The sequence below is a fragment of the Erinaceus europaeus genome, chromosome 19 (genome assembly GCF_950295315.1).
Source record: "Erinaceus europaeus chromosome 19, mEriEur2.1, whole genome shotgun sequence".
NCBI lineage: Eukaryota > Metazoa > Chordata > Mammalia > Eulipotyphla > Erinaceidae > Erinaceus > Erinaceus europaeus.
In genome coordinates, this window is record NC_080180.1 from 25,646,414 (window position 1) to 25,671,376 (window position 24,963).

General features: G+C 41.0%; 1 protein-coding gene across 6 annotated transcripts; it reads left to right on the forward strand.

The window, feature by feature from the left end:
* The first annotated feature begins 778 nt into the window (after positions 1 to 778).
* On the forward strand, positions 779 to 14,947 carry DYRK3 (dual specificity tyrosine phosphorylation regulated kinase 3). Of its 6 annotated transcripts, none has more exons than XM_060178776.1 (4): positions 779 to 1,143; positions 1,613 to 1,658; positions 3,475 to 3,581; positions 13,115 to 14,947. In XM_060178776.1, the coding sequence occupies exons 3-4, from the start codon at positions 3,498 to 3,500 to the stop codon at positions 14,687 to 14,689; spliced, it is 1,659 nt and encodes a 552-aa protein (XP_060034759.1). In that variant the 5' UTR covers positions 779 to 1,143; positions 1,613 to 1,658; positions 3,475 to 3,497; the 3' UTR covers positions 14,690 to 14,947. The 6 variants fall into 6 exon arrangements, with proteins under 6 accessions (XP_060034759.1, XP_007523173.1, XP_060034755.1 ...); XM_060178772.1 differs by having other exon boundaries at positions 964 to 1,143; positions 3,470 to 3,581; XM_007523111.3 differs by lacking the exon at positions 1,613 to 1,658 and having other exon boundaries at positions 917 to 1,143; positions 3,470 to 3,581.
* Positions 14,948 to 24,963: the final 10,016 nt, after the last annotated feature.

Genomic DNA, 24,963 nt, shown 5'->3' on the forward strand with positions numbered 1-24,963 from the left:
TGATTAAGCCATGCTCCTCTGAGGACAGTACGCCCCAGAGTTCCAGCAGGTGGCGCCCGTGTTTGGCATTTGAGAACGACCTGAACAAGACTTGGTGTTCCTTGGTGTTAATCTCCTAACCTCGCACTTTGGTCCTCTTAGCACCAGCGCTGCTGAGGTGCTTTTCAGAAAGGACGACAAAAAACCCTAAGGAAACGGGAAAGGAAGTCTTCCTCGCGGCTGGCGCAGCTGGAGGAAGTCTGGCAATTCGAAAACTTGTAGTTCTGTCACTAAATGATCGTGAATTTAGTTTTCTCGTCTATAGAGAGAAAAAATACCAGAGCATCACTCTGTAATATGCGATACCAGGGATCGAAGTAGGGCCGACAAGTTTACAAGCCCAGCAGCAGTCTACTGCCAAACTACATTGCACCTCCCCTCGGGCCAAGTCAGATTTATTTTATTTTATTATTACTTTTTTTTTTAATCAAAGCACTGCTCAGCTCTGGTTTATGGTGGTGCAGGTGACTGAACCTGGGACTCTGGTGCCTCAGGCAAGGCAAGAGTATCTCTTTGACTAACCATGATGCTATCTAACTCCCCGACCCTGGATTCACTTTTAATTCGTCTTCCAGCGGAAGGCTGCACTCGGAAGGCGATGTGCAACGGGCAGGAGCCCGTGAGGGTCGGGAGGCGCCGCTAAGGGCTCCTTTTGCGGGACCTCAGGCAGGACCTTCCCCTCCTCCGTCACACCCCAGCCGGGGTCCCAGCGCTCCCAGCGTACCCCGGGGCACGAACCCTCGGGAGCCTGTGCCAGCAGCCCAACGCGGCGCCGCGGATCCCTGGGTCCCGCCCCTGTGCGTCACGGCGCAGTTGCGCAGAGGCGTCTCTCGGGGGCGTGCCGCGGTTGCTAGGCGACCGACCACCCGAACTCCCTTCGGGTGTGGGTCAGGCGGGAGCCCAGGCGCGTGCTGCTGCAGAGGCTGCGTGCGAATCCCCGGGGAGGCGCCGCGTCCGGGGGCAAGTGGCCACTGCTGGCCGATCTCTCCAACCGTCGTCCTCCCTTTCGGGGGCCCCGCGCCAGGGGATGGGAGGTACGGCTCGCGGGCCAGGGCGGAAGGATGCGGGGCCTCCGGGGGCCGCACTCCCGCCCCAGCAGCGGAGGTAACGGCGCGGCTGGGCAACGAGTGAGCGGCTGGCGCGAGGCGGCGGCGAGGGGCGGGGGCGACGTGGGCAGCCTGGGCGGGAGGAGGAGCGAACTCCTCTGGAGGGGCGAGGGACCCCGCCTGACCCCTCGCGGGAGCGGCCCGCCCTCCTCCATTTCCTCCCCTGCCGGCAGCCGTCCGAGGGGCTGGGGCGGGGATGCGGGCGGATGCCCCGCTCTCGGGATTGCCTGCCAGCCCCGGGCGCGAGTACGTGGTGAGGGACCCTGAGAAACGCGGAAAGGGCGCAGTCCCCGTCAGAGAAGCCCTGTGGCATGGGCCAGATAACCGGGGGCTGAATTCTTGGGGCTTTGCCTCGAGGGGTGCGGTCTGGCTCGGGAAGTGCATATGGGGACTCTGCTGAGCAGGACTTTCTCAGATCCCATTTTGAGAGATACCCACCTTGCATTGAATTTTACGCCTGAATGCAGAGGAAGAAACCCTGCCCCACTTCACTTCCTGGGAGACCGCCTTTGGGTAATTTCCTCTAGCTGTGTGTAGGAAGTATTGTATTTAGGCCTGCGGTGTCTTTCCCTGTTCAGAGTGGGCATCCGTCCCGTTTTGTTTGTTTTAGTCCCTGTCGGTAAAGTCAGTCCCATCGAGAATTCTTGTTTCTTACTGTTGAAGCAGTTTCCCATAAGCATAGAAATGATTCTACTGGAATGTGGGCATATTTTAAAAGATGACTTTCCAAAAATATTTGTAGCAAACTTTAAAAACATTTTTTTAAAAAAATAAAAGCACTACAAATATTTTTGGAAAATCTATTTAGAAAACGACACAACGAATTTTTACAGGTTTTCAAGTTAACTAAAAATTACCAGCCATTAAGCAATTATTAATTAAAAGATTAAACAATTATTTCTCATCAATCCTGTAACCGTCTTTGTGTTTATATTATATCATATAAAATGATACAGTGAAGTGCTTATGTTGTGTAACTGGGAAATCCATGTTCTTTTTGTCAGATGAAATATGTTATCCAGGGCCGTTCTGTGGATTAAATAAGTCCTTTTTATCTTTTGTGTTCCCTTACAATGAAGGAGGTACGCAGAAAATATTTTTGTTCTTTTTAAAATTTTTTTATTATTATTTTTATTTACCGGATAAAAACAGCAAAAAATTGAGAGGAAGAGGAAGATGGGGGAGAGAGAGACAGAGAAACAGAAACCTGCAGACCTGCTTCACCATTCGTGAAGCTTTCCTGCTGCAGTTGTGGACCGTGGACTTGAACCCGGGTCCTTGAGCACCAGGTGCGCCACCACCCAACCCTCATATTTTTAGTTCTTTAGCATTTACCTTTTGCTATCCATCAGAAAATGAAGTGAATAAGGAAGTAAAATTCAGTGTATTAATAACTTAGAGAATTTTCTTTAGTGTTTACTCTTGTACTCACTGTGTCTTCCTACAAATGAGTTAGGTAGGTGCTAAATAAAGTGGATGAAAAGTCCAATGACGGCCTTTTATTTCTTACCTGTAAGGTAAGTGTTTAGCCTGGAAAATGTGGCCTTTGGTAGAACTGAGATTAGAGTTAAGCTCTCTGACTTTGAAAATCCAGTTACTTCAGAGTCCCTGAGGTGAATTTCAATTTCTCTGTCCTATCAAATAAAGGAGGGGGAAAATCCAGCTACTTCTGTCTTCCATGTCTTCTGGTATTTAGGAATCAGAATCAAACTAGTCTTCCTTTATGAATAGTGAGTTAAGTGAGATCCTTTTAATTGTGTCTATTTTTAACAATATTAACAAATCAGGACTTAACTATTTCTTAACATAAACCCAGAAATGTAGGCAGGCAGGCAGATAGGCTTTGGGCTTCTTGTGTTCCTCTGCCAGATACCAGCTGTTTGTATTCTTAATGTTCAGGTGTAGTTCAAACATTTATTTGTGTTGTCCTTTGAGATAGGTATGAAACAGTTAAGATATAGTATATTTTCTTTTTTTTTAATATTTATTTTATTTATTCCCTTTTGTTGCCCTTGTTTTATTGTTGTAGTTATTATTGTTGTTGTCGTTGTTGGATAGGACAGAGAGAAATGGAGAGAGGAGGGGAAGACAGAGAGGAGGAGAGAAAGATAGACACCTGTAGACCTGCTTCACCGCCTGTGAAGCGACTCCTCTGCAGGTGGGGAGCCGGGGTTTGAACCGGGATCCTTATGCTGGTTCTTGTGCTTTGCGCCACCTGCGCTTAACCCGCTGCGCTACAGCCCGACTCCCCTGATATAGTATATTTTCAAGGTAGACATTTATATGCTTCAGTTTCTGATAGATTTTGTCATCTTTTTCTCTAGATTAGGTGATGGTGTCTATGACACTTTCATGATGATAGATGAAACCAAATGCCCACCTTGTTCAAATGTTCTCTGCAACCCTTCTGAGCCACCTCTACCCAGAAGACTAAATGTAAGTAAATGAAGTAATTTTTTGTACTCTGTTTTAGAAATGCGGAAATGCTACTTAATGCTCAGAGACTGTTGACATCTCTCTGGCAACCACACTTTTTGGTTCCTTTTGGTTTCTCCAGATTCTGGGATCAAATTTAGCTTTTCAGAATAAATTTGACTGGGAACCTTCCTGTCCTGTTCAATCACCAGAATATGAAATATGGCATTAGGAAGATATATATATATATATATATATGTCAAACTTATTTTTTTTTAATTTTTTAAATTATCTTTATTTATTGGATAGAGACAGCCAGAAATTGAGAGAGAAGGGGATGATATAGAAGGAAAGAGACAGAGAGACACCTGCAGCCCTGCTTCACCACTGGCAAAGCTTTCCCCCATAGGTGAAGTTTGAACCCAATCCTTGTGCACGTGTGCTTTTTTTTTTTTTTAATATTTATTTATTTTCCCTTTTGTTGCCCTTGTTTTTGTTGTGGTGGTGGTTATTATTGTTATTATTGATGTCGTTGTTGGATAGGACAGAGAGAAATGGAGAGAGGAGGGGAAGACGGGAGAAAGAAACCTGCAGACCTGCTTCACCGCTTGCAAAGTGACCCCCACACACACAGGTGGGGAGCTGGGGGCTCGAACTGGGATCCTTTTCACCTGTCCTTGCGATTTATGCCATGTGCACTTAACCCGCTGCACTACCACCCATCCTCCACAAAGACTTCTTTTTTTTTCATTCATTTTTTTCAAAGACTTTTTTTAAACAGAAATAAGAAACAGGAAATATTCCTAAATTCATAGAGCTGCTAACTTCTTTCTTTCAAGGTAGACAGGTAGTAAGCTAAAGAGAACCATTTAAAAAATTGTTTTATTGAGAAAGATAAGAAGAAAGAGAAAGAGAACCAGAGCATCACTGTTAATGTGCTACCAAGAATCAGACTTGAAACCGCATGCTTGAGAGTCTAACATCTTACTGTTCTTCTTGTAGGACTACTAGAGAACTGTTTTGCAAACCACAAGTAAAAACTGAACAGTGCAGTTTGGTTTTTGATGCACTTATTCCTATTAGAGATTTCAGCATTTAACTTTTGACACTGCTTTACTTAAGATAATAAAATTGATTCACATTCTCTCTCCATGCTTAAGAGTAGTAGGGAGAACAGGATTTGGATGAGTTCCATGACACAAGGTTTTCTGTGACTTTAGAATTTTCCACTTGTATCATCTAGTAAATAAATTGAATGGACTAATTTGTAATGCTTCTCCTTTATTTCTGTGACTCAGAGCTAAATTCTATATGAAAAAATTTTAAAGGTCTAATATTTTTATCAGCATTTGCTATTTAAAATAAATTTCTGGGTGTGAGGGAAAGTGTTTCAGTGGAAGAGTATGGGACTTGTATGCATTAGGTCCCCAGGCACTGCATATACAAGAGTTGTGTGTTGCTCAGGTTCCCTTTCTCTCACTTGTGAAAATAAATAAAGTAGGCTGTAGTGGTTATACAAAAGACTTTAATGCCTGAAGTTCTGAGTTCTGTACCACTCTGAGCCTGAGTTGAGTAATGCTCTGGAGAGAGAGAAAGAGTGAATGAGTATGTGAGGGAAAGAAATTTTTTTTAAATTAAAAAATAAATATATATTTTTTAAAAAATTAATTTTTGTGGCTTAGAAGATTAATAGTGGATAAAGCACTGGACTCCTAGGCATAAGATCCTAAATTTGGTTGCATGTGCCAGGGTGGTGTTCTGGTTCTCCCTCCCCCCCCAATTAATAAATAAAATCTTTAGAATATAGTCAAAACTTTCACTACATTCAAGATTAATGTTATGAAATGTGAACTAGATAGTAGGAGAGTGGCCACTGTGTTTATGTGTATGTGTTAAGAAAATTAGAGAAAAGGTTATAAGTAAGTTTATTTAGGAAATAGTGTGCTTTAGGGGTGGGGGTAGGGGTGGGGGAAGCTGGTTACCTTTTTAAAAATGTGCTCTCTGGATTGCTGTAAGTTTCCTTCCCCAATCTCTATTTGTTTTCTTTTTACCAGAGCACTGCTTAGCTCTGATTTATGGTGGTGTAGAGGACTGAACCTGCAACTTCAGAACCTCAGGCATGAGAGTCTGTTTGCATAACCATTATGCTATCTACCCTGCCTACTTCCCAATCTTTATAAATTTATTTCTTTAAAATGTAAAAACCTCTGAGAACTCCAGAAACCACATATTCCTCATGTTTTCTATAAGAATTCTTGATTATTTGTTGCTAGTTAGCAAGTCTTTGTTGGAAACTTTTTGCCTTTGGACTTGTGCAGTAACATGTGACTTAAAGTTCATTTTCACTTTAGTTTAGTTCAGAGTTGACCAATATTCATCATTTTCTAGTAGGTCAATTAAATTATGTTTCAAGGTCAAAAGTAATTTCTTACTCTATAGAATCATAATAATATTTTGGAATACACATGGTTTTATCTTTTTAAAATTTTTTTGTTATTATCTTTATTTATTTATTGGAAAGAGATAGCCAGAAATTGAGAGGGAAGGGTAGGATAGAGGAATAGAGACAGACACCTGCAGCACTGCTTCAGCACTCGTGAAGCTTTCCCCCTGCAGGTGGGGACCAAGGACTCAAACCTAGGTTCTTGTGCATTGTATCATGTGCGCTCAACCAGGTGCATCACCACCTGGCCCCTATGGTTTTATCTTCTAACCTAATGATGTCTCTGCAAACTTCGCTGGAAAAACTGCTCTTTGACCTCTAGGTGACACTTGATTTTGCCATGGCTTCATCCTGATATTCTTTTTTTTTTTTTAAATTTATTCCCTTTTGTTGCCCTTGTTGTTTTATTGTTGTAGTTATTATTATTGTTGTTGTCGTCATTGTTGGATAGGACAGAGAGAAATGGAGAGAGGAGGGGAAGACAGAGAGGAGGAGAGAAAGACAGACACCTGCAGTCCTGCTTCACCGCCTGTGAAGTGACTCCCCTGCAGGTGAGGAGCCGGGGCTCGAACCAGGATCCTTATGCCGGTCCTTGTGCTTTGCGCCACCTGCGCTTAACCCGCTGCGCTACAGCCCGACTCCCCATCCTAATATTCTGTTGTTTTCTTTTTTCCCACAGTTTATAGCATCATTGTTTACCCCAGATACTCTTATGCTTTTGTGATAAACTATAAAGCATCTGCTCATGCACTTTCATTGGGTTAAGCTACTTTAAATATAAAATTATTTTATTTATTCTTTTTATTTATTTATTTATTTTTTGGTGGAGACTTGAGAAACTGAAAGGGAAGGGAAGATAGAGAACTTTGCAGGGGAGAGACACCTGCAGAGTTGCTACACTGATCATGAAGATTTCCACCTGAAGGTGGGAACTAAAGGTTTGAACCTGGGTCCTTGCACTTTGTAACATGTATGGTGTACTAGGTGTGCCAACACCCAGCCCTTGGATTAAGCTTTGTGTTGTAGAGATGTGTCGAGAGGTTGAGCAAGTATAATATTTTATATCCAGATGAGAAAGATAGTCCTTTTTTGAATTTCTCAACAAGATTTTTAAGACTTTATTAATGGGGGGGGGGGTCGGGTGGTAGCACAGCGTGTAAAGATCCTGGTTCAAGCCTCCAGCTCCCCACCTGCAGGGGGGGTCACTTCATAAACGGAAGCAGGTCTGAAGGTGCCTATCTTTCTCTTCCCCTCTCTGTCTCCTCCTCCTCTCTCGGTTTCTCTGTCCTATCCAACAACAATTATATCAGTAACAACAATAATAATAACCACAACAACGATAAAACATCAAGGGCAACAAAAGGGAAAAAAAACAGTCTCCAGGAGCAGTGGATTCGTAGTACAGGTACTGAGCCCCAGCAATAACCCTGGAGGGAAAAAAAAAGTTTATTAATGTAGATTCTATTTGAAATGTTAAGAATTATCTAAATTAACACTGTACACAAAGCATTCTGAAAATAAGATATGTCAATCTGGCATTTTCTGTCTTTAACAAAATACATGGTGTAGTTAATTTTTTCAATATGTGAGATTTGTATATTCTAGAGCAATATAAGGAAGACTTTAGTAATAGTACAGTAAGCTTTCAGGCTAATAGCATTATTTACAGAAAGGGAAAGAAAGCTGAGAGTGTCTCCTAGTGTGGAATAAAAAAAAAATCCTGGAATTTAGATTTGATGGAGACTTGATAATCCATAGTGGATTATATTTGAGTTACCACATTCACTTTCAGAAGCCATAATTCAAGAGACATAAAGTGTAGTCTGTGTTGAGAATGTGAATAGGATAGTAAGGGAACTTGACTTAAGCCATATAAGGTAGAGGATATAAAAGGATGATTAATATAGAGAAATTGCTGGGCAGATTAGCCATTTTTAGGTATTAAAAGGCTTTTGCATGAAATGTGGACACTGCTGTAAGTTCCAAAGGGCAAAATGAAACTTGTTTTGCAGGGAGAGATTTAGGAACTATAAATCAAGAATCCAAATGAAGTTGCTTTTTCTGTGTTCATTAAAAAACACGTTAATTATATGTGCACGTGTGTGTAGAGAGAGATAGGGAGAGAGATAGATAGGTGTGTGGGGGGGGGTGTGGGTGAAGACAATAGCAGAGCATCACTCTGGCACATGTGATGTGGGGGCTTTCACAGAGCTGAAAGCATATTTAGTGCCAGATGCCTGGTGGAGGATGGCACACAGAGAAACAAGAGTGACTAAAAATGAAATAGGTCTTTACACCTTAAGATATTGAAGTTTTCCTTGTCACTATTGTTTTTAAAATGTTTTGTAGTTTATAATATTGTGTATGTTGATCTTTGCAATTTGTTTACACAATAGATAAATAGGTATTATCCACATTTAATAAAGAAACTAAGACTGAGAAACCAGGATAAGTTTAAGCAGCCTGTCTAGTGACCTGCATTTTAATTTTTTTATATTACTTATTTATTTTTATTTTACCAGAGCACTGTACAGATCTGGCGTTGAACCTGGGGCTTTTAAATTTTTTTTTTATTATTATATTTATTTATTTTCCCTTTTATTGCCCTTGTTTTTTATTGTTGTTGTAGTTATTATTGTTGTTGTTGTTGTTGGATAGGACAGAGAGAAATAGAGAGCAGGGCAAGACAGAGAGAGGGAGAGAAAGACAGATACCTGCAGACCTGTTTCACCACCTGTGAAGCGACTCCCTTGCAGGTGGGGAGCTGGGGGCTTGAACCAGGATCCTTACACCAGTCCTTGCACTTTGTGCCACGTGTGCTTAGCCCGCTGAGCTACCATCCGACTCCCCCGCATTTTAATTTTTTAAAGTACTGGCTTTCAGATTATTTTGCTTATCAGTGGAATATAGATAATTGAAACTCATAAACTTGCAGAGAAAAATAAGTGACCAAATCCTAAGTGGGAAAAGAATGGGTCACACAACTTTGGTGGTGGGTTCAATGTGGAACTGTACCCTGTAATCTTACAATATTATAAATCATTATTAAATCACTAATAAAAATAGGGAAAAATAAACTATAGATGTATTTCTTTATTTGAGAGGGAGAACCAGAGCAGCATCCTGGTACATGTGATGCCAGGCATCAAACTAAGGCAGCTTGTGAGTTCAACACTTTAGTCACTTTAATACCTCCTGGATGACGGGTTCTCTACATTTTTTTTTTTTTTGCCTCCAGGGTTATCGATGGGGCTCGGTGCCTACACTAGGAATCCATTGCTCCTGGAGGCCATTTTCACCATTTTTGTTGCCTCTTTTGTTATTGTTATTGTTGGACAGGACAGAGAAATCTAGAGAGGAGGGGAAGATGGGGGGGGGAGAAAGAAGCAAACCCCCTGCAGGTGGGGAGCCGGGGGCTTGAACCAGGATCCTTACTCTGGTCCTTGTGCTTCACATCATGTGTACTTAACCTGCTGCGCTACTGTCTGGCTCCCTGGTTCTGCATTTTTAAATAGCATTGTGAAGACCCCAACCCAGACTTTCTGACTTCACATTTCTTCAGCATCTGTCCCCAGGACTTTAGCATCAAATACTTAAATGTATTAAATAATTTAAAATGTCAAGGAAACCTAGATGAGATATATGAAGAGGTTCATTTTAAGTAAATTTACCTAAAACAAACAGAAAATGTAATTTTCTACTTTAGTTAAATATGTCTCCTAGTAAATTGTATTTCTGTGAGGGAGGGAGTAGCACTTACTATAATAGTGAACACCAAATAGTCTTGTGATTGTTGGTTGGATAGATAGGATGTGTATGTGTGTGTGTATGTGTTTTAACAGAAGTAGTGATAATCATTGATAAGAATTTGCATTGTATGTACATTTTAGCAAGATATTCTGGATCAGTTTGTAGGTCTGTTTTGTTTGTTATCTTGACCAGTAAGAGCTCTCTATTTTAGTATCAGATTATTCCTGACCTGTATCACATCTCTTTATTCATTTTGAAGATTTATTTATTTACTTATTATGAGAGAGGAGAGGAGGAAGAAGAGGAGAGGGAGACTCCAGAACACTGTTCAATTCTGGAATAAAATGGTGTGGAAGATTGAACCCTCAGCCTCTGGGGAATTAGGCATGCAAATTCTGTGCTCTACAGGCTCAGCTGTCTTCAATCTCTTTATTTTAACACAAAATGCCAAAGTATAGCTACACTGTACTGGCTGCCTCACCTTTGTTTAAGATTCTATAGTACCTTAATTTTGAAACTATAGTACTCTGTAATAATGTTAAAGCTGATTAAATGTCTGAAAAAAGCAGACAGGAAGTAATATTCTGTTTTTATTACTGATTAGGAGTTATATAAGGTATGCTAAATTTTTTTCCATCTTGTTTTATTGCATGTATTTTTATCTTTTATGTTTGTTTTTATTTAGGTAACAAGCCAGGTATTGTTTGTGTCACTGCCCTTTAATTTTTGTTATTATTTCTAAAGATTGTAACTATAGCTCAAAGTTGGTGTGGAATTATCTACCCCAATCAGAGAGGTTTTCCTTTTTAAAAATTTAATTAATTGAATTGCCACCAGGATTATTGCTAGGGCTTGGTGTCAGTACAATGTTTCCACTACTCCCTGTGGCCATTTTTTTCCCTATCTTTTTTTTGATAGCACAGAGAAATTGAGAAGTGATGGAGAATGGGGGAAAGAATGTGCAAGGATCCGGGTTCAAGTCCCTAGTCCTCACCTGTGGGGAAAACCTTTGCGAGTGGTGAAGCAGGGCTGTAGGCGTCATTCTGTCTCTCTCTCCCCCCACCTTTTTAAAAATTGATATAATAATGATCGACAAGACCATCGGATAAGAGGGGTACAATTCCTACCACCAGTTTTGTATCCAATCCTCTCCATTGAAAGCTATCCCATTCTTTATCCCTCTGGGAGCATGGACCCATGATCATTGTTTAGTGCAAAAGTGGAAGGTCACCATACTCCCAGCCTGTATCTATTTTTCCCTACTGGGGCAGGGCTCCGGACTCTTTCCCTTTCTGTCTCCCCTTTTCCTCTTGATTTCTGGATGTCTCTTACACTAAATAAAGATAATTTAAAAAAAAAGAAGAAGAAGAAGAAGAAGAAGAAAGTGCACTACTTTGAAGAGAGAGCTACTTTGGAGAGAGAGAGGGAGAGAGAGAGCATATGGGGGAAGGAAGAGAGAAAGACCTTCTTCATCACTTTTGAAGTGTTGCCCCTGCAGATGCAGAGCAGGGGCTCAAACCCTGGTAGTTGTGCTTGGTAATGTTTGTGCTTAACTGGGTGTGCTACTACCCAACCCCACAGAGAGGTTTTCTGTCCAACAGGTCAATGGTATAATTCTTTAGAGTCCATTAAGAAAAATAGATATTTTTGAAATACCTCAGGGATTATTATTTTTGGATATTTTATTTATTTATTGGGTAGAGATTGACAAATTAATAGGGAAGAAAGAGAGAGGGAGGGAGAAGGAGAATAAAAATGAGAGAGATGCCAGTAGCACTTCATTTCTTGTGAAGCTTTCCTCCTTACAGATGTAAACTAGGGGCTTGAAGCTGGGTCCTTGAGCATTATAACATGTATAGTCTACCAAGTGTGCCACTGCCTCCCTCCCCCCACCAGGATTATTTATTCATTTATTTTCAAAAGGAGACTAACAAAATCATAGGATAAAAGGGGTACAACTCCACACAGTTTCCACCACCAGATCTCCGTATCTCATCCCAGGATTATTTTTTAAACAACTGGTTTAACTTGTTTTTTCCTCCTTCTAACAACTTACAGGTTTCTTACGTTGATTTTTTTAAAGTACATTTCTACTTTTCTGCCATCTAATTTCAAGGCATCTTGATTTATTTCAGAGGAATAAGTATAGTTTTCTCCTGTGGTTTTCTGTTCCTTGCAGAAAAAGTTTATGTAAAATTGAATAAAATATGCCTTTATTATGTATGCTCTTGCTAAGGGAAAATAGGTATAAAGAGAGTAAAAAGAGAAACTGACTCTTCAAAAGCGGTCTAGAAAAAACATCCCAAAGATCTTATATATTAATTTTGATCAGATACATAAAGAATCGGCCTAGATGGTCTCAAGTGTTCTGACTTAAAACTTTTGTGATTCAATGAACTGAGTTAGACAGCTGTAATAATTTATAAGGGCACCTAGAATAGACAATGAGGGTTTGATTGATTCTATATTTGGTACTCATCCCTACTGGAGAGAATAGTACAGGTGACAGTGTAGGTACTAAGAGAACGTAGGACAAGTTATGTTAATGTGAAGGGCCCTGGAATGGTAGAAGACCTGAGTTCAAATCCTGTCTGTGTCCATTAATAATACTTCATTATCAGCAGGACATTTTTTTAATATTTATTTTTCCTTTTTGTTGCTCTTGTTGTTTACTGTTGTTGTAGTTATTATTGTTATTATTGTTGTTATTGATGTCTTTGTTGTTGGATAGGACAGAGAGAAATGAAGAGAGGAGGGGAAGACAGAGAGGGGGAGAGAAAGATAAGACACCTGCAGACCTGCTTTACCGCCTGTGAAGTGACTCAGGAGCCGGGGGCATCCTTATGCCAATCCTTGCACTTTGCACCACATGTGCTTAACCTGCTATGCTACCGCCCGACTCCCTCTGCAGGACATTTTAACAAACGTTATTTTGATCTTGCTACATGCCCTTAAGATATGGGAAGACATTTTAAACAGTTAGCAAACATTACAAAACACACATGCACACACATGCATGCATGCCAAATCATGTGGTACAGACTCAAAAAGCTGTAGTGAGGTTAATTAGTTTGCTCTTGGAGTCATTGCAGGTTAAAGACAGAGGACTTGGATTGGGTTTTGGAAGAGTATAGGAATTCATGGGGTGAAAGAATTCTCAAAAGGAAAGCATGCCTTTAAGAAGGAACTATCATGAACCAAAATCAAGACATGTGTTGGGGGCTGGTTAAGACATAGTACTCAGGGAATCTGAGGAGTATTATTTTCTAATCTCTTCCTTAGGTCATTTTAATATAGGTGAACCCTTTCATTCTTCCAAAGATTTCAGTGATCTAAACATATTAATTTTTCTTTTCTCTAGATCACCACTGAGCAATTAACAAGAGATCATACTCAGCATCTTATAAATGGAGGTGAGATGAAGGTAGAACAGCTGTTTCAAGAATATGGCAGCAGAAGATCTGATAATGTTCAGTCAGATGAAAGCAACAACTCTGAAAAATGCTCTTTTATTGTTCCTCAGGGTAAAAGCTCTGATAGCTTAAATACAGTAAAATCCAGCAGTTCATCCAAAGCATCCAAAGTGGTACCTCTGACTCCAGAGCAAGCACTGAAACAATATAAACACCACCTCACTGCTTTTGAGAAGCTAGAAATCATCAACTATCCAGAAATTTACTTTGTGGGGCCAAATGCCAAAAAAAGACATGGAGTTCTTGGCGGTCCTAATAATGGGGGATATGATGATACAGATGGGGCATATATTCATGTACCCCGAGACCATCTAGCTTATCGATATGAGGTGCTGAAAATCATTGGCAAGGGGAGTTTTGGGCAGGTGGCTCGAGTCTATGATCACAAACTCCGACAATATGTTGCTGTAAAGATGGTACGCAATGAAAAGCGCTTCCATCGTCAAGCAGCTGAAGAGATCCGTATTTTGGAGCATCTTAAAAGACAGGATAAAACTGGCAGCATGAATGTTATCCATATCCTGGAAAGTTTCACGTTCCGGAACCATGTTTGCATGGCTTTTGAATTGCTGAGCATAGACCTTTATGAGTTAATTAAAAAAAATAAGTTTCAAGGTTTTAGTATCCAGTTAGTACGAAAGTTTGCTCAATCCATCTTGCAGTCGTTGGATGCTCTCCACAAAAATAAAATTATCCATTGTGACCTGAAGCCAGAAAACATTCTCCTGAAACACCAAGGGCGGAGTGCAACCAAGGTCATTGACTTTGGGTCTAGTTGTTTTGAGTACCAGAAACTTTATACATATATCCAGTCTCGGTTCTACAGAGCTCCAGAGGTCATCTTAGGAAGCCGCTATAGCACACCAATTGACATATGGAGTTTTGGCTGCATCCTTGCAGAACTTTTAACAGGACAACCTCTCTTCCCTGGAGAGGATGAAGGAGACCAGTTGGCCTGTATGATGGAACTTCTAGGGATGCCACCACCAAAACTTCTGGAACAATCCAAACGTGTCAAGTACTTTATTAACTCTAAGGGCCTACCTCGCTACTGTTCTGTGACTACTCAGACAGATGGAAGGGTTGTGCTTGTGGGGGGTCGCTCACGTAGGGGTAAAAAGCGGGGTCCACCAGGCAGCAAAGACTGGGTGACAGCACTGAAAGGGTGTGATGACTACTTATTTATAGAGTTTTTGAAAAGGTGTCTTCAATGGGACCCCTCTGCCCGCCTGACCCCAGCTCAAGCATTAAGACACCCTTGGATTAGCAAGTCTGTGTCCAGACCTCTCACCATTGAAAAGGCACCAGGGAAACGGGTACTAAATCCTGCAAATGCTTTCCAGGGACTAGGTTCCAGACTGCCTCCAGTTGTTGGAATAGCCAGTAAGCTTAAAGCTAACTTAGTATCAGAAACCAGTGGCGGTATACCTCTGTGCAGTGTATTGCCAAAACTGATTAGTTAATGGACAGCAGTATGCTCAGAGTTGCATATGTGTGGTGTGTTTTTTTTTTTTGTTGTTGTTGTTGTTTGCTTTTTTACAAACCTGAAAATGGGGGGAAAATACAAGCCCATTGGTGGATATGTTTTTGTTAGACTTGTTTTTTTTTAACAAGGCAAAACATTTTTATATGACTGTAAAAGAACTTTTCAAGGGCTAATTATCTAACCAGCTTATATTGGCCATCCTGGAATATACATTAAACGACATTTTGTAGGTCAATGCATCTTTGTTATTATTGTCAGATTATATAAGCCTGTGTATACTGATTTAAATCTCTTCCTCTCAAGATGGAAAAATATATCAATCAGACTAGTAGCAAGACAGTTCACCTGGATAGTGTGCTTGCTTAATCATGCACATGACCCAGATTTGAGCCTCGTCCTTCCCTGCACTTGAGGAGGCTTAGGTGCTGTGACTTCTTTACCTCTCTCTTTGTCTGTCTGTCTGTCTCTGTAAATCAGGAGGAAAAACAGCATGGAGCAGTGAAGTGAAGTCCCAGTGATGACCAAAACAAACAAACAAAAAATGAATTCTCAGATGCCACAAATGAATCCTGACATCTCACTCCTGATCCCTCTTAGCATCTCTTCAAGAGGGCTAATTTGGGATCTGGCCATCATGGACAAGAGCTGAAACTATACCTGTTGCCTTAGCAGTTCATGCTGTGGGCATATCTAGGTGAAGGCCAGAGAATAATATGGGTGGAGGAAATTCCAGGAAACCTAGTCAACTAGAGAATTGATGTCACTATTTTTTATCATTGAGCCTTCACTGCTCTGAGCAGACTTTTTCAGATAGAGACAGAGAGGGTGGTCCAAGTACAGTGGTGTTTACACTTAATTGATCACAGCTAGTTACAGATTTCTTTGGAGGCCAGGTGGTGGTGGCACACCTGGTTAAGTGCACATACTACAGTGCACAAGGACCCAGGTTCAAGCCCCTAGCCCCCACCTGCAGGGAGAAAGTTTAACAAGTGGTAGAGTAGAGCTGCAGGTGTCTCTCTGTCTCTCCCTCTAGCCCCCCCTTCCTTCTCAATTTATCTCTGACTCTGCCCAATAATAAATAAATTTTAAAAAATTATTTAAGAAAAAAAAACAGATCAGGAATGATACCATATCACTGAAACTTCCTCTAATGCACTGGGAGCCTGGCTCAAACCTGCATCTTCACATGACACAGCAGGCACACTATCTAAGTGATGAGCTTTTTTGCCAACCCATCACTGCTTTTTAGTAACTCCTTTTTCCTCCTTTAAATTTACCCTACATGATGTTTCAGTTTTGTAATGTTGTTACTTATTACCTGCCCTCTTGATTCACTACCTTGTCATCCAAATTACTTTATACGCTTTTCACACTATTAAGTAATGGTTTTAAAACTAAATGATATACATATATGAATTAGTTTCTCCTTCCATCTTTTCTCTGTCTTTAAAAAGGTCCCACCCAACCCCACCCCATGATAAAAGTATCAGCATGCAAACTACAGGTCCCTGATTCCTTTAAATCCTAATGATCAGCCTACATGCTACATTTTCATGGGCTCTTTTTCTTATAAAAAAGAGATCACTACCAAGTAAACCTAACTACAATTCCAGTCTCCTTTAGCTGTCTACCACATTTTTCTACTTTCAGTTTAAACCAAGAACTATTCCATAGATTGTGAGTGAACTTTAGATACAGAAACTCCAGAAACTCTTGGCATTCCATTTCATGTTTATTCACCTAAGTAGTATTTTTTATGCTGAGATTTAAATAGTTTAGATTAGTTAAAATTAATTGCTAGCTAATGCTCTTCCTCAGAAATAACTCATTACTATCTTTAAAAAAAAAAACAAAAAACAAACTCCCTCTACTCCAAAACAAGATATGCCTGAACTCTGTCCTAAAAGTGTTCTTGAAAGTAGAACATTGCTTTCTACAACACTTCATAAAATTATCTGATTCCATTTCAATTTTCTGCAAACTTCAGAAAACTAGAGGTTTTTCTCATTGGATGTCATAGTAACAAAAAATGCCATGGGGCTTATTTAAGGAAGTTTTGCCTTATTTAAAATTATTACTGGGGAGTCGGGCGGTAGCGCAGCGGGTTAAGCGCAGGTGGCGCAAAGCATAAGGACCGGCATAAGGATCCTGGTTCGAACCCCGGCTCCCCACCTGCAGGGGAGTCGCTTCATAGGCGGTGAAGCAGGTCTGCAGGTGTCTATCTTTCTCTCCTCCTCTCTGTCTTCCCCTCCTCTCTCCATTTCTCTCTGTCCTATCCAACAACGACAACAACAATAATAACTACAACAATAAAACAACAAGGGCAACAAAAGGGAATAAATAAATAAATATTTAAAAATAAAATAAAATAAAATTATTACTACAGGACAGGCTGTGAAACATGAGGATAAACAGATGTCCAGAGTGGGGCCTTAGCCTCCCAAGCTCAAAGACCAAATAGTTGCAAAGAGCTCAGAATGTAGCCTCAGCCTCTTTAACGGGAATTTCCTGCTATTTTTTTTTTTAATGACTGAGGTCATAATACTTTCCTATATGCTTGCTTTACAGAATGTGTGATGGGTTGTATAGCTCCTTATTATGCCCCATTAACTCCTGTGGAACTGTAATTTAGGAGTTTTATTTCAGGATCTTCAGAATTATCTAGGTAGACCATATGTTGAGGCTGTCTTGCCAGTTGATATCTGTTGATACCTGCTTTTTTAAGGAAACCGTTGAAAGATCTGCTACTCAGACACATTTGATATTCACTAGGGCTTGATGTTTGTGTTCTTGTGTGGCACACTTAGCCAACAGTGTTGTGAGTGACTGGAGGGAGAACTGAGGTAGGCTGGGTGGCAGGATATAGATAATAACAATGTTGACAAATTCTAGAAAACTCTGGGAAGGTAAATGAGCTTGTACTTAAATTTAGCTAGCTAAGGACTGATGTAGAGCAGAGTCATTCAGTTTGTCATTCCTGTCTTTGTGGACATCAAATTTGGGGAGAGTGGTTTGCTTTAAATCATTGTGCAGGATGGATTTATGGAGAGCTATGAGTCGGTTTTAAATTTGGAAACAAGATGAGATTTTTAGAAGCTATTACCCTGTGCCTTCTCTGCCCTTCTTGTCACTACATGTGGTTGTATGCTATATATGGAGAATGGGGCTTGTGTGACCAATACAACGAAACAAAAGATTAATAAAAGTTGGCAACTGTGAAACAGTTTGGATCTGTAACAGCTGGTCATGTTGAAACACTTTCTGTTTTGTTTAATTTATAATAAGGCATTGAAGATAAATGTTAAATTTTAGGTAGCAGTTGATAAATTATTCTAAGCTTTCCTGACTAACAAGATACTTGATAGTGAATCATTTTAAATGATTTCTTTTTACATCTTTTATTTGATGTCATCAACATGGAAGTTGGAAAAATGACTAATTATTTCGGGCTGTTCCTGTCTGGTTTTTTTTTATTCATTTGTGAGTCAAGAATAAGTACTCAACCTTTGAATCAGTTGGAATTACAGAATGTGTTATTCTCCATTTTTTCCCATCTCGCTGTAGAGCATTACAGTTCAACTATATGTAGAGCAATTATGGACAGCTGAGATGGGAACTAACTAGAATCCTTTAGATAAGGAGAGACAGAAGGCCGGGTACTGGCAAGTTAAGGAAGAGCTGTCTGTCAGATATGGTTCTCAATGTTAAAAATATATGTAATAACCTCATTTCAATAAGCCATACTTTCACCTTCAATTTGTACTTCCTTAAGTCTAAGAATTTACTTCCAAATCAGATCTTCAACTGCAATATGATAAAAGGAGATAATCCTCTCCAAATATCTATGAAATTACGCTTACTAATTTCAGTGAGAAAAAAAGTAAGAGTTGCTGTGAGCATCTATAGAGGGCAAAAACAAAACAAAACAAAAAACTGGTCCCTGTGATCATTAATCCCTAACGTAAGCCAGACCTACAGATACATCATCTAGACTTCGAAGAAGAAATTGTGATTCTTAATATAGCTTGCCATTAAGTCAAACCATTAAATCAAACCATTAAGTCAAACCTAAACTCACAGAATTTTTCTGTAATATGAGGAGCCTGGCTGACTGTTGAAAGAGTCTCAGTTCACACAAACTAAAGAAAGGATTGCCCTAAATCAGGCCAGATGGTGACCTGTGAGCCTCTAAGCATCAGGTTTGAGTCATTTTGGTATCTTGGGATTCTATCATTGTTCATTTGGATCTGCTGACACACACTTCTGGAAAGTGCAGTTTGGTACAAATCAGTCAGTGCTTTTTTATTTTGGTGTGCTTGTTTTAAAATTCAAGATGAGTTGTTAGGAGAATGTTTTTGGATTGCACAGTTGTTTCCAAGCCAAGTCAGGACTTTGCCGTAGGTACTGAGTGCTGTGCTATGCTCTAAAACATCCCTAGTACAATGGCTAAGGCCTAGTCACTCTAGATTACTAGGGTTATGTTGCAGGTGTACAGCCTCTTTGATAAAAATGAAGGGAAAATAAAAAACTAGGAAGAAGAAAAATAGATTCAGCCTATAGCCTTTTAGTTTCTCAGACTTGTTCATGAGTCTTGGCATTGTGAAGAAGGGAAATGGCAAGACATTTGTTGTACTTAGGATGGCCATCTTTCTGGGAGTTTAAGCTATCAGCTTCCCGGTGACGAGTTATCACATGCTTAAGGCTGGAGTCCAGACTGCTTCAAGGAATGTAACTTACTTGGGAAGTCTTGGTGCTTTTCTTAAACCCAGTTCTTGACCCTGGGATGGAGGGAACTAAACAAATAGCAAGAAAGGGAAACTATGTTCTTTTGGTGGCCCTTCAGCAACTTCCTGCCAGTTTCTGATCTGGTCCAGAGCTACTGTTGCCCTGACAGCAGAAGCTTAGTGGACTCTGAACCAAAGGATTGCTTTCTTTCATCCTTGACTATCCCCCTGGATTCTTGAGCTGGCTTTAGGCGTTATGGAAAACTGACCTATAGTCATTTTCTATGGTCAAGTGAAGCAACTGTAAGAGAAATTAACTATTGCTATAGAAGCTGTAGACTAGTGGTGGAGCAATGGGTAAAGCATTGGACTCTCAATCTTGAGGTCTTGAGTTCAATCCCCAGCAGCACATGTACCAGAGTGATGACTGGTTCTTTCTCTCCTCCTATCTTTCTCATAAATAAAAGAAAGAAATTGTAGGCCACACAGAATTTAAAAGAAGATAGCAACTTTTAAGCCAGTGAGATAGCTCACCTGGGAAGACACCTGCTTTGCTATGTGTTTGATCCAAGTTTCAAACCCCAGGCCCCTTGGCACTGAGGGGAGCTTTTGGTGCTTTGGTGTTTATCTCTGTTTCCCCTCTTTCTGCATAATAACACAGTAAAGCCCCTATGACAGCAACAAACAGCAGCTTTTAACAGAGCTGTTAACATTTTCCCATGATCTGGTACACATAGCCAAAACACTTTTGTATTTGTAGGGTGGTTGGTTTTGTCATTTAAGACAAAGGCTATCCGAAGATAGAAAAAAGCAGAACTGCTATGAGAACCATATATGTGTGGTCCATTGCTTTTCATTATTCAGGAATGGATCTCAGTCCAGTGGCAAGATCCTGAAGTGACGGCTAAACCATATTGATACTAAGGAACTGATCTTGAGCTCTTTGTAGTATGAGCAAAGACACCATTTGACCTTGTTTTGCACTGTTGCCTGGTCCTGCCTTTGCATGTGACGTCCAGGATATCCAGGACACCCAACATGAATCACTGTGGTGAATTCTTAATCATTCCCAGTATGGAGCCCAAACTAAACTCCTGCCTTTCTGGAGCCTTTCCACAGGGACCTCTGCTGTGGGGTTAATGGTGAGTGACAGAGCAAGTGTTTCAAAGTAAGAAAAGTTTCCTGTCAAGTATGGGAGCATAGATGGCATTAAAGACCATATGTTCAGAATTCAACAAAATTTAAGCAATAGGTTTAGAGTAAACTCCAAGTTATTTACACTTTGTTCTGGTTTTAGATTTTGTATAAATCTGCACATGAATGGGGTGGGAGGGGGAGATAGTTTCAGAAGAGAATGCTCTGAGCTTTTTGTATACAGTGAGGGTTTGTTCTGAGCCACAGCAGGAGAATAGATGGTTAGAGATTAATGGTGTGGGCGACATGTCTCTTGGCTCACTCTTCCCTCCATTTCTGACGTTAAAGATGAGTTGGTGTCACCTTAGGATTTCTTACATGATTTCATTCTTAATTCTTAATTTCATGCTTAATGCTTGTCCTTCCTTCCCCTCTCTCTCTCTCTCTCCCTCTCTCTCCCTCTCTCTCATTCTTTTTTTTTAAATTATATTTATTTATTTTCCCTTTTGTTGCCCTTGGTGTTTTTCATTGTTGTAGTTATTGATGTTGTCATTGTTGGATAGAACAGAGAGAAATGGAGAGGAGGGGAAGACAGAGGGGGAGAGAAAGACAGACACCTGCAGACCTGCTTCACCACTTGTGAAGCGACTCCCCTGCAGGTGGGGAGCCGGGGGCTTGAACCGGGATCCTTAGAGCGGTCCTTGAGCTTTGCGCCACCTGCGCTTAACCTGCTGCGCTACCGCCCGACTCCCTCTTTCTTTCTTTCTTTCTTTCTTTCTTTCTTTCTTTCTTTCTTTCTTTCTTTCCTTCCTTCCTTCCTTCCTTCCTTCCTTCCTTCCTTCCTTCCTTCCTTCCTTCTTTTTCCAGAATTTATTCATGAGAAAGGAGAGAGAGAAAGAACCAGACATCACTCTGGGGATTGAACTCAGGACCTCATGGTTGAAAATCCAATGCTTTATCTACTGTCCCACCTCCTGGACCACTCTTGCTGCTTTTTCCTTCAAGTTTCTAATCTAAATTCACCCAGAGCCACCACAGTGGAAGAAGGAGAAGAGAAAGCAATGAGCACTCTCTCCCCTACCCTTACCCAATCTTCATTTCACTTGTACCTAGCAGCACGTTGCTAAATCAGTACTATTGATTTCTGCCCTTTCAGCAAACCCAGTAGAATCTAAGACTAAAATATGCACATGGGGTGGCTTTAGAAACCCCTCTTGAGCACCTGTGTTGCAGTTTAGCAGTTGTTCTACTTGTCTTGGTTCTACTTCCCTCTTTGATAAGGCCTCTCTTTGGAACCCAAAGTTACTATCTGCCTCAAAATGCCCAACAGTTGTCCAGGCAGAGCAGAAAGAGGCTTTACATTCACTGGGAAGTGAGAGGCAGGTGTTTCCCCTCAATCCTGCCAGAATAACCAGGGTTCAAGACCCTGGTACACTACATGGGAGTACTAAGGGAGCTTCAGTGCTGTGATCCCTCTTCTATTTGAAAAATCAGGTCCAGAGTGGTGAAGCCCTGGTGACAGTGAGAAAAATGAAAGGTTCCTATGATGACTGAGTCTAATATTCATTCAAAATGGAGTAACTAGGGTGAATCTAATGAAGAGATCATTTATAAAATAGGAGCAGAGTTACAGAAAATATAAGGCATAAGCCACAAGGAATGAGAGAAGGGAGGACTTACTGTAATCCAGAAAGTGGGGCTATGACTGAGGCTTTAGGAGAGAACTGCCACAGAGTAGCTGCAGCTTTTGGTAGAGGAAGATCTGCCTGGAGGAAAGAATAAAGGGGATAAATACACTGCCATCTCCTCCTCCTCTTGTGCCTTCCACTGACCAAACCTTAAAAAGAGGAAGGGACAGAGTTTGATTGGTTTAGCCTCAAAAGGCTGAGTAGATTTAGTAGGGAGAATGGTGGGGGGTGGGCAGTCATTCCTAGAGAAAGTAGGGATGTGAGATGGGTCTCTGAAGACAGGTGAGAAGGTTGTATTTTCCTCCACTATAGCATGATGTCACTGTGCAACCAACCAGATGTACTCCCAGGTTGTTTCAGATCTTCTTTCATCCCTGAGATTTTATAGAGTAGGCAGGATTAAAGATACACGATTGCAGCTGACTCCCAGTGTTATCTCTCACCTCATCTGGGAAGGATTGGTTTGCTGAACAACCTGTCTCCCATGCTGGATGACATTTTTAATTTTTTAAGTGATTTAATATTGACTTAGAAAATTACACGTCAACAGTGATATAATTCCACAACATTCTATCCACCAGAGTTTTGAATCCCCAATCCCTATATGGTAAGCTACAGCAGTTTTCCTAAGATTGCAGATATGTATGAGCTATTATTTCTACAACTATCTGTCTATATTTTTATATTTTATTTTAGTAGTGATTTAATAATGATTGACAAAATTGTGGGATAAGAGGGCTACAATTCCATACAGTTCCCACCACCAGAGTTCCATACCCATTCCTCTCCATTGGAAGTTTCCCTATTCTTTATCCCTCTGGTAGTATGGACCAAAGATCTTTATGAGGAGCAGCAAGTGGAAGGTCTGGCTTCTGTAATTGCTTCTCTACTGGACATGGGTGTTGACAGGTCAATCCATACCCCCAGCCTGTTTCCTTTTTTTTTTTTTTTAATTTATTTATTTTAAAAAGGAGACATTAACAAAACTGTAGGATAGGAGGGATAAAACTCCACACAATTCCCACCACCAGATCTCTATATCCCATCCCCTCCCCTGATAGCTTTCCTATTCTTTATCCCTCTGGCAGTATCGACCCAGTGTCGTTGTGGGTTGCAGAAGGTAGAAGGTCTGGCTTCTATAATTGCTTCCCCGCTGAACATGGGCATTGACTGGTCGATCCATACTCCCAGTCTGCCTCTCTCCGCGTCTCTGGAGAAGCAGAGATCCAGGACACACTGGTGGGGTCAGCTATCCAGGGAGGTCTGGTTGGCATCATGCTGGCATCTGGAACCTGGTGGCTGAAAAGAGAGTTAACATACAAAGCCAAACTAATTGTTGAACAATTATGGGCCTAAAGGCTGGAATAGTGCAGATGAAGTGTTGGGGGTTACTCACTGCAGACTGTTGTGTACTTTTGCTTTCAGGTATATATTTTGCCCTAGTTTATGGATACATGTAAACATATGCTCTATCTCAGGGGACCTGGTCTATATGTAGGTTTGGGGACTTTGTTAGGAAGTGAACCACCTGGAATGGAATTAGAGAATACTATGAAAGGAAAGGTCTCACCCGAGTAATGAAGCTGAAGGGTTGTCATTCTATACCTGAAGTCTCTGGACACAGTCTGAAGTGAAGCATGCTGAGGTGGCACTTGTGTTGGTTGGGATCAGCGGATGCAATATCCCCAGCCTTTCTCTCTCTTTCCCTAGTGGGATAGGGCTCTGGAGAGGTGAGGTTCCAGGACACATTGGTGAGGTCAGCTGCCCAGAGAAGTCAGAATGAAATGACAGTGCCTACAATTTGGTGGCTGAAAGGCAGCAAGATATAAAGGAGGACAAAATGGTTAGTGAACAGGAACCAAAAAGTAGAAACAGAGCAGAATAGGGATCTTAAGGTAGAGGGAGCCTAGGAAGTTCACTTTAGGCATGCTTCTAGAAGGGGCTGGGCCCCATGACTATGGTAGTTTTTGCTGGAGTTTGATAGCTAAAATGAAGTTGAATAAAAATATTGTCTGAGGGGAGCTGGGTGGTAGCTCAGCCGGTTAAGTGCAGGTGGCACAAAGCTTCAGGACTGACATAAGGATCCTGGTTTGAGCCCCCGGCACCTCATGGGTGGTGAAGCAGGTCTGCAGGTGTCTTTATGTCCCCCCTCTGTCTTCCCTTTCTTCATTTCTCTCTGTCCTATCCAACAATGAAAACATCAATAACAACAATAAAAAACAAGGACAACAATAATAACGACAATAACAAGGGCAACAAAATGGGGAAAATGGCCTCCAGGAACAGTGGATTCATAGTGCAGGCACTGAGCCCCAGCAATAACCCTGATGGCAAAAAAAGAAGAACGTTGGGTTATGGCAGAGAGTAGCTCCCGTTCTTAAAAAAAATTTTTTTTTAATCTATGAATAAAATTAACTATTTAGTCCCATTCACCCGACCCAGGGCCTGGCCTCTATATATGTATTTAGCACAGGAGCCTGTGTAACTGCTGAGTCCCTGTCAGTCTGAGTTCACAGCTCATGGTATAGCTGGAAACATTGCAGGCTGCACTCATTTCAAGACCAGTCTCTGGATGACAGTTTCTGTGCTTCGAGTGATGTCCTTTTAAGTCAATCTGTAAAAGTTCAGTGGTCTTTCATAAAGAAGGCACCATCCTGGGATCTCAGGATATACAGATGAATAAAATCTTGCTCTCAAGGAGCTCA